The sequence below is a fragment of the Montipora foliosa genome, chromosome 5, assembly GCF_036669935.1.
Source record: "Montipora foliosa isolate CH-2021 chromosome 5, ASM3666993v2, whole genome shotgun sequence".
In the NCBI taxonomy this organism is placed as follows: domain Eukaryota; kingdom Metazoa; phylum Cnidaria; class Anthozoa; order Scleractinia; family Acroporidae; genus Montipora; species Montipora foliosa.
This window is the reverse complement of record NC_090873.1, coordinates 25,890,194-25,900,193: the sequence shown is the minus strand read 5'-3', so window position 1 is coordinate 25,900,193 and position 10,000 is coordinate 25,890,194. Positions and strand designations below refer to the sequence as shown.

Sequence of the window (10,000 nt, the reverse complement as noted above, 5' to 3'; positions counted from 1 at the left end):
TCAGATTCAAGGATTTAGGATTCCGGTCCGCTAAGATGCTTCAGAAAGTTTATGTCGGGCCGGACAGGAAAATATTTGGCCCTCGGTCATGGCGTACGGACCGAGCGCAGCGTCCGGCCCTCCCACTCAGTCAATAAGCATTTTATCATATGGACTCTTTACGCTTTATTTACGAGCACTCAGAAGAAGAAGTTAGGACAAAATAAAAAACAAAAATCTGCACAGAAAAGTTATTTAATATGTTGTTTGCATTTGCTTTTCTGGCTGTGAATTACTTGGATGTTTAAAAGCGACGAAATCCCCTAAAATTGCATCACACGGAGCAGTACGTGTTCCTAGTAGGGCCGTACGGCTTTTTGCGGACCTGCTCGCGCTAACGCGTACTGCGCTCATACGGGCATGTTCCCAATACTTTTGCAATGAAAGCGCGCGCGGGGCCGTACGGGCCATATGATAATATTCCTTAATTTTATTTGGCCCCATGTGATGACTTTTTTTATTATATAATGGGCAAAATTTTGTTGTATGAGGAAGGTCAAAAACGCATGTAGCTGCATATTTTTGAAGGAAGCCAGTTCAGTGTTCAGTAAGCGTCAATGAAATGTACATGTAAAATGCATTAATCAGTAGAATGAAATTTTATTTTTGTACAACATCACGGAAGTAATGAAACCTGCCCTGCTATAACATGAAAATAGTGAATTGAAAGTAATTTTGCCCGGGAAGTTACCTAAACTAGTGAAAAATGCCCTCTGTCTCAGCCAATCAACACTTAGTAATTTTGGCCTCTCTGTTATAAAAATGCAAAACTACTGTCAAATTTAAAAACAAGTATACAGTAAGATCTTCCAAAATTATAATCGAAGATAAAATATATGCTATTTACAAGGTAATTTTTGTGAAATTAAAATGTTAAAACCAAACGTTTTCGGCTGTTTGCCATCATCAGGGTTAGAAATGACCGAAAGGGTAGTTTCTAAAGAAACTGTGGTGCTGCGTCGGTGGGGAAGTATACAAAAATTTGGTTTTATCAACGGAGTTGATAATGTAAATTGGCCACCGTACAGAGATTCTAAAAGCTGACGTTTCGAGCGTTAGCCCTTCGTCAGAGCGAATCAATCGATTCAATCAATCGATTCGCTCTGACGAAGGGCTAACGCTCGAAACGTCAGCTTTTAGAATCTCTGTACGGTGGCCAATTTACATTATCAACTCCGTTGATAAAACCAAATTTTTGTATATTAAAAATGACCGGATGCGTGCGGAAGGTCATTTTTTACCCTGATGATGGCAAACAGCCGAAAACGTTTGGTTTTAACATCCGAAGACTAGTCACCAAATCAAGGAGCCTTGTTGCTAGCAGGGAAGCTTCAAGACTGCCTTACATTTTGTCATTTGATGTGTTTTTCGGTTTCAAATTATTATTTTGTGTTGATCTTGCAGCCGAAATCATGAACAGACAAGCTCTTGGATCCATGGCATTAATTTGGCATCTGCTCGCAAGTCATTTGAAGTACTCAATAAAATTGCTCATAGGGCATTTTCTACTACGGTAAATCACACTGACAGATTTTCTAAATTCCGTCTAAATTCCTCAGTTTATTTTAAGACTGCAGGTGTACATGTAAGTCACCCTGCGAGCGGAGCCTCTCTAAAACTCCCCGGAGGTTGAGCAAGAGAAGCTCTGCAGAAATCGTGTCAAGTCTTTTAAGTCGCTACAACCCAAGTTTGTGGGCTAGTCACACCGGTCAAACTGGTTTAGGCAGTGCGCACATCATATTTTTGACAAGGCAAAGGTCAAAATCCAGCCTTCAGTACGAAAATCAATATGGCGTCTAGGAGTGTGATCGATACTTGGCCTGTGTTTGAAACTGTCTCCAAGCAACAGCTTGCACATACGCAATAAAGACTTAACATGATTTCTGCTCTAATCCTTTCTTTCTTGTCGAGTTAAGGATTGCTCTGCTGGCAGGGTGCATGCAAGTCTACTTGGTTCTTAAATCACAGAACTTTGCAATGTAGATTTCACTTCAGCAGCAAAGTTGACTGACAAGCCCAGGGTGGGGAAATTCATATTATCTTTGAAGGAAACTTAGGTCTAAAGCACTGTACTGTATGTGCTCAATTTGTTTTCTGTGGCATTTGTTTCAGTTGTTTGATGCCATAAAGAAAGGCGTTATTCACTCTCTTCAACAACCTCCTCCAGACATCGAGGCATTGCGGGTCTACTTACTGCTTCCAGAATGCTCAGTGTATAAGAAAGAAGAGCATTATGACACCATTGTCATTCCATTTAGTGAAGTCATATTGAGGCTATCAGCTGAAGCTGGCAAAGTCTTGAGTGAGTTTGATTGTACGATAAGTCTAAAATTTAATATAGGCAAACTTTAAGGTAAATGTAGCTTGAGTTTACGAGGGCAGGTTTGTGTGTCGCTTTTGCTTTTTTTTCCTCCCTCCCTGCTTGGGAATGCATGATACACAGGCTATCACTATCAGCAAATAGAGCGGTTTTCAAATGAGTGTCGTAAAACCAAAATCAAAAAGGACGGAGTTAATCCAGTAAACCAATCAAAACTCGAAGTAATTACACGTAGCCGACACGAAGCGCGGGAAAATGTGCACGCGCGAGTCACGATTGGTTTTTGGTTTCACTTCTGATTGGTTGAAAAACTGGCGCGAGAACTTTGAACCAATCACTGAGTGAAGTAATGCAATACCAAAGTAATTCGCTAATTACTTTCGACACTCAATCGAAAACCGTTCTAAATGGGCTTGTTTAAATCCAAGGTTGTTTTAGTAATAATCAATCATACTGAAAGTCCTTTGATTTTTTATCTAGTCTCCTTGCATCAATGTGACAGTGTTTTCTTTTTCCTTCAGGACGATGGTGGTCCACATTACCTTCCACATATTTTTCCAATACAATTAAGGTTTGCAATGCGTGTTTTTTCCTACTTCATCACACATTTACATGATGTCACTTCGTGAACAGACTACCAGTATGTTGTTTTGAAAGCAAGGCTTTGAAAGTCTTCACTAGTAGTTTGTTACTTTCTGCATTTTTTGTGGCTATGCCTCTGTAAGAGGTGAATCACTATGTATGTCATCAGTTTTGTCCGTTAGTGAAACAATTGATCCAGACTCTTTCTTCTCTACCTGCGGCAGACTCCTTCATAATCCATATCGAGAATTGCATGGCAAATATTAAAGGATTATTATATGATTACTAAGAATCAGCAAATTAGGTTTTCCTTACAGTTGCTTATGCCAATTTTCTCTTTGAATTCTTTTGTCTGGTCTCAGATGTTTCAAGACTGTGTAAAATACTTGTTGCATTTCCCACCACCAAAGGTCAGAGATGAGGTAAGCTAGAGCTTCACAAGTGTATATAATTAACTTTGTTAAAGCATCCGATTTGAGGACCAAGGTGTTCAAACTGTAGGAGAGCTTACAGTGGGCAAAATGAAGTGTATGTGTGCAATAAAATAATGATATCATTCCACTATTACGCCATTTTACGGTACCATCATTGGTCAAGAGAACGCGCAAAATATAAGATGGTAATACACTGTAGAGTCCCGGTTTGACCTGTTTAGAACATAGCAAATACGGACGGAACGGGAATTAGTCGTGGATACGCGCAGCGTATAAACGACTATCGTTAGGGGTCAGAATATGCAAATTTGTCACTCACTTAGATGTAAACTAATCGATAAGACAACGACAAATATCGATTTTCTCAAGATATGCCAATTTGTCACTCACTCTGGGTTGAATTCAAATCGATAAGCCAGTGATCAATATTGATTTTCCGACGTTTCACTTTCGGAAGTAATGCCGCAAAGTTGTACGTTGAAATATACTTCGACTTTTCTTCGTTCCGACGGGATTGATAATCGTCGCAGTCAGCATGTGTTACCAAACCATTTCCCAGTGGAAGACTATTGAGGGGTCTGCTATGTGTGTTAAAAATGTATGCGAAAAGACATTTCCTCGCTCTTTGCAACTAAATACATCTGTTTCATGATCTGTTCCAGATATCGTGAAAGGTTGAAGAGTTTTGGAAACAATTTTTATTTTTACTTAGCGCAAAGTGAGGTATTCGTAGCTGTTGTAATAGTTGAGGCCCCTTCAGATATTTGAAAGTGACCTGGTCTAGCCTGCCAATGATAACGCATTCTTAGATAGAAATCAAACACGAATTCAGTCATTATTCCCTAGCAAGATCAGAAAGCGACTGATCGCAACAGAACTCCCATTTTTATAAGCATTGTATAAACGACTTCTTCATAGTTCTCTTTTGATTGTTTTGCTTTTAGGCTGTCAGACGACAAAGTGCACTTGGAAGTTGTTTAGGGGTCCTGCAACAGCTTCATGTGGTACGTTTTTATGTTTTCATGATGTCGGCTTTTGTTGTAACAGAGACTATTGTTTCCGACTTCTATTATGCAACTAGCAATGAACAAAATCATCGGCTGGGTTGGCTTTCATTTTACGAAAGCCCCAGGTTGCTGTTGTAGTGGTTACTGCTTAAACTCAACTAGCACTGAATCCGAACTCAATGCATTAAAAATAGACAAAGCTACAACAAGTTACAAAAGTAGTGGAGGCTCTTCACCTTCTTGGGGCATCATCCCCCCCCCCCCCCACCTTATCATTGTTGCTAGCAATACAAAAAAATTGCTGAAAACTTCAACAGTCAACATTGAAATGGCGGAGGGAGCGGGCAAGTGGGAAAGGTTGGAATTGTAGATACGGCTGGTATTAGTAGCTAGAAAAGCTGTTTTTAACGGAAGTGTCTCAACAATTTTGCAACTCGTTGTAGCTGGCGTAGCAGAGGGCTTTAAACGTGAGACTGTCCATAAAAGTATTTCTAACAGTTGGTTACTCACGGCTTCACCTGTCGAAAAAAATCGACATCACAGTGATGGTTTTGGCTCCTTAAAATCCTGTACCAATAAGAGCACATTCCAGAGGGAACCATTTCCATTGTTTCAGTACTTATGTCAGAATCGGTCCACTCGACTAGAAAACTCCTTAGAGCCACCGACCCGCCTAACATATGATCTTATAAGCCAGCCGACAGATGCCACCAGCATAAGTGCAAGGTGTTTGTTTGGGAAGTAAGCAAATCGAAGTTTTCAAGCTCCTCAGCACAGTTTGTCAGATGTAATCTCGTTGACTTCGCTTGTGTCCCAAGCAAATTCAACCAATCTATGAATCAATCAAGTTTATTGTCATACGTGAGGCATGGTTGCCCAGTTGCCCGAGCCAGAGGCTCATGTTTAAAACGTAAGACTGCAAAACTATCTATGAGTAAAACTATATGAAATATATTAAAAATATATCAAGAACAGAACAGTGAGTGTGGAAATAGAGTCAAATTGAAATATAAAAATTACTTGCGATACTAGGACAGGTGTAAGAATTACCTGTACAATTAGAAAACAAATAGAAATGAAACTATATACAAGTTACAATGACATCTGGGCCCTAATTTGCTGAAGTCAAAAGCCTTCAGGTTACGAGTGAAATCAGTAAACTTACTTGAGGTTTTAATATGTGCAGGCAGTTTATTCCATTGGCGACTAACTGTATAGGTAAAGGAGTTATGAAAGAATTTGTTATTGTAGCCAGATTGTTCCAGATTAATGCCCCTACCTCTTAAATTATATTTAGTATAACGAAAGTGAAAAAAGTTCTTGATATATTGTGGACCGTTAGAGTGCATGCATTTGTATAATAAAACAATAGAACTTTGATAGCGTCTATGTTCAAGAGACTGCATATCACTCAAGGATAATATAGTATCATAGTCAAGATTATTACCTACTTTGCAGAAAATCATTTATTTGTGCAAAGTAGTCTTTCATTATTGGACAGGAGTTTAAGAAAAACTCGTATGGTTATTGATGTCACAGTTTAAGCCATTCAGTTTCTCTATGCTCATGTGACGCTGACAAGAAACTATGGAGCGGAATATCGCGGTAGAAAATGCAATCAAGAAGTAAGGTGCTGACGTTTTTTTCGGGCGACAGAAGTCAAGGTTCGCCGGCTAAAGCATAAATCTATCCGTAATTGATGAAAAAATTTATTTGTATTTTTAGGTGAATACTGATTCGGGTGACATTGTACCGTTCAATCAGTTTTATATTCCTGAGATTCAAGAAACCATCGACATCAGGGCTGATTACTTTAACTGGATTCAAAATCAGGTATGGACTCACTTTTCTTGTTACCCAACAACTGTGAAATATTTAGCTGCCAACACCTGTTAAAATACCATGAAAAATGTTAAAAGTTGGCCACACACTGTTTGCGTCGAGTATGGGATTAAGTCATAAGTGATGTGTTCTGACTCATGACTAATTTTAATTTTGTCATGAGCATTTGAAGATTTATACGAAGACAAGGTGCCAAGTAAATGCCATAAACAGCTTTATCATAAAAGGCGCCACTCTAAAGACCGGGCTTCAGCTGTTACAAAAATGGAAGGCACCATTCGTTGGATGAATCACTATACAGTATCTAACTCAATAGTGCTGATCTGCTGTATGCTGATTTGATATTGTGGATGGCGCTTTCCACGTTGTGAAAAACCGAGGCCTGGTGACTAGATCGTCACGTGGCTCGAATGACCCATTTTTATCCCTAGCTAGAGGTCAGGATCCTCGTAGCCTAGACTAAGGATAACTACCTTGGTGAGTTCGCTTTTAAAATACGCACAGTGGTAGTGTAGTTGGGTTTCCCTTTTGAAACCGTTGGCAAAAACTGTTGTTACAAATTTCTGAGGTTGTGCAAGCAGAACCGGCCAGAGGTCCTTATTCTCATCACTTAAAGAAAGAATCGCAGCCTCTGAGAATGAACAAATGCGAGTGACAACATAGAAATGACGGTCCCGTCTTCTACATCTTCTTTGTCACAAATATATGTATGCTAATTTGCAATGTGAATTCGTCTTCTTGCTAATACCCCCGAGTCCCTCTATGATTCCCCAGGGATACCACCATCTTGTTAATGGTTTTGCGCTTGCAAAGCTTGTTTCACGTGCTCCTTCTCCTTCTGTTTAGATTGTGACAAACCTCCAAGATTTACGGCGCCACCTTTACAACGTGGTAGGCCTTTCATTTTCAAAACAAAGCACGTTTTTTAAATGCACTAACTTGATTTCGGGCTTTGCGCAATTTTCGTTATCACCTCTGCACCCTGCTGGATAGGCTTCTGTTCTGCAGAGTTGGTTAACCTTCTCTTCTCAAAAGTGACGATAAGTAACACTTTATAAGTCAAGCGATAAATAAGGATTGCTCCAGATCGGTCTTTGTTTAAAATCATTGGTACCACAGTTGTGCGATGAGTTACGTAGCCTTCGAACGAAATTGAATGCGACCTTGTTTTAATACTGACACAGCATTATCTACAGACTGAAAGAGAAATAGAGATTTATTTTTCGATGTGGACTCGGGGATACGCGGAAAAATCTGTGTCAGTGTGTTTCATTTTTTCCAGCGTATCCCCGAGTTACCGGTACCGGCGAAAAGTAAATCTCTTCGTTTCATTCACCGGAGTTCACATATCTTTCAGTACAGTCAGAGAAATATTTAGATGTGTGTCGTAACATGATCACTTTTATTGGTGTTGCCATTCATTTGCTTCTGGTCGGAGTGTTTTGTGGTTGGAAAGCTACTTATCCTATCGAAAGCAATGTGTCGTGTTAAATGGGTGTAAATCAGAGATTCTTTCAATTGATTATGGCGTCCCGCAGGGCCCAACGTTATTCTCCATCCATTATGATGATATTGTAAAAGCTGGTAATTAAGGGTCCATCACCCTGTTTGCGAATGGCACCACATCCTGATTCAGAAATTGCTGCACAACATCTAAATTCCGATCTCGTGGAAACTTATGCCTGGTTAACGATGATGAAATAGTGGCCCATCGTGACAAATCAGAAGCTATGAAGGTTGGATCTAAACACGCATTAAAGAAGGAGTGTGAAGTGGATATTTACTTAGATATAACTAAGCTAAAAGAAGTTTCATCGTACAAATTTTTGGGGGTAGTGGTTGACAGTTCACTAGGCTGGCCATCTCATATAGATTACATTTGCAAGAATCATGGCAGTTAAAAAAAAATGGCAGTTAAGTCCTAACTTAGATTAAAAATTCAAAATCGGGCTTGAAAAAAAGCCTATTTACTACAAGGTGTGATTGGCAGGCTTGATTGTTATTGGTGGTCTGATTGGCCAAGTAATTCTTGCGTTGTGGTCGTGTGTTTGTTGGTTGTTTTTGGACGAATGGTGATTTATTGGTTGGCAAACTTCATTACCTTATCGCTATCATCAAAATTGGGGGAACTGAAGAGAACACGTGTTGTGTGGTTTTGGCCTTTGGCTTGTTTGGAAATGGTCTAGATTTGTAAGTGGAGGCCTCTGTACGTTTGCAGGATTGTCGGCTCAAGTTGTCTTCTGGTTTGTTTTGAACAGTTGGTGTTTGGATGGTGAGCACTTGTTACACTAAAATATCTTTCTCAAAATGTTGGAATTCAGGATGCCTGCACTCTCGTCAACAAGTCTTTTCCTTGGTCGATAATTTTCCAAAAGACGGCGTAATATTAAACATCAGAAAAGAAGCACCATGCACCTCAGACCTCTGAGAGCATTGTTAGGTTTTTTAAATAGTTTTATTTGTGAAAAACGTGAAAGTTAATGTAAATAAAGCTGTTGTTTCATTTGCCCGCATTTGTCCAGCAAAGATCGTCACGAGGTGAGGTAATGTTTGTTTGTGTTTTGTAGCAAACGTTTTCTTTCTGTCGCTACCCGTTCGTGTTTGACGCGGAAGCAAAGACAACTCTGCTGCAAACTGATGCTGTTATGCAGATGCAGGTGAGTTGGAACTGTTCAAATTAACAAATAGATTCCATGTGCGTCTGTGCCGTAGTAGATCACAGATAAAGTCAAGATGTGTCAAGAACAAAAAAGTGGCACACGAGGCGATAATAAAGAATGAAAAGTTTTTGGTGATGACGTCAGCTATGTGTCTGTCCTCTAATAGATCATTGGTGAGAATGGTCTCCTACGCAGCTGTTCTTTGTGTGGTCACGCAACGCACTGTTTGTGTAGGGAGGAGCGTTGCGTGACCTCACAAAGAACGGCTGCGTAGGAGATTAAGGTGAGAACCAATCAATGCGTTAAACAAAACAGACGTAAATGTTTGTTGTTTATATTTGCTTCCATGAACTTGGAGCCTCGATGAAAACGGGCGGAACTTGAAGGATGCACTATCCGACGGAAATTCTGATATTCTGGCCGATACACACAGATGTATATCAGTTAATCAAATGCTGGCTTGAACTACGAGTTTCTTTGATTGAAATTGCTAATACCAATCGGCAGAAATAGTGATAAATGTTTTCAGAAGGAAGGTCGTAGGCCTACTACTTATAACAACAGCTGCGGAAGGAATGTCCTGGTTATATATATTTTATTATTTATTTTCTTTCTTTTTCAGTCGGCTGTTGAAGAGGTGAACCGCCGCAATCTACAATCGATGATCTCTCCAATGCCAATTGACCCTGTTAATCCCATCCTGATGATTGTTGTCAAGAGGGAGAGTATTGTAGAGCACACACTCACTCAGATCATGAAATGTGGTCCCTACGACTTGAAAAAGCCGCTCAAGGTAAAATGCCTTATCTACTAGAGCATATCTACTAAATTCGTCCATGTTGTTGACATTATTTGTTTCATTAGCACATGGCTATCGTCTAATTTTCGTATGTTAATGAAACGAAATGTAAACAATGACGTCAGATGGGATGGGAACTCGCCTTTTCGTACCAAGGCAATGCCTAGTTGGCTGTGGATTTGCTTGTGATTGGTCGACAAAAAATTGAAAGTAATTTTTGGCCAATCACAGACCGCGGAAATGAAAAGCAATGGAAATTCGTCACCTGTTTTAGACATTGTTAAATGTCTAAAACAGGTGACGAATTTTAAAATGTA

At 39.7% G+C, this 10,000-nt stretch overlaps 1 protein-coding gene across 2 annotated transcripts in view; it reads left to right on the top strand.

The window, feature by feature from the left end:
* Nucleotides 1-10,000, top strand: part of LOC138003808 (probable E3 ubiquitin-protein ligase HERC4) — a 52,428-nt gene that overhangs the window by 17,346 nt on the left and 25,082 nt on the right. The window contains exons 12-20 of one of the 2 annotated variants that reach the window (XM_068850056.1): nucleotides 1,444-1,552; nucleotides 2,152-2,341; nucleotides 2,881-2,930; nucleotides 3,304-3,363; nucleotides 4,320-4,379; nucleotides 6,108-6,215; nucleotides 7,071-7,115; nucleotides 8,792-8,881; nucleotides 9,507-9,677. In XM_068850056.1, coding sequence (XP_068706157.1) covers nucleotides 1,444-1,552; nucleotides 2,152-2,341; nucleotides 2,881-2,930; nucleotides 3,304-3,363; nucleotides 4,320-4,379; nucleotides 6,108-6,215; nucleotides 7,071-7,115; nucleotides 8,792-8,881; nucleotides 9,507-9,677 — 883 coding nt within the window. The remainder of the gene's footprint in view (nucleotides 1-1,443; nucleotides 1,553-2,151; nucleotides 2,342-2,880; nucleotides 2,931-3,303; nucleotides 3,364-4,319; nucleotides 4,380-6,107; nucleotides 6,216-7,070; nucleotides 7,116-8,791; nucleotides 8,882-9,506; nucleotides 9,678-10,000) is intronic. The other variant, XM_068850057.1, reaches the window with a different exon arrangement.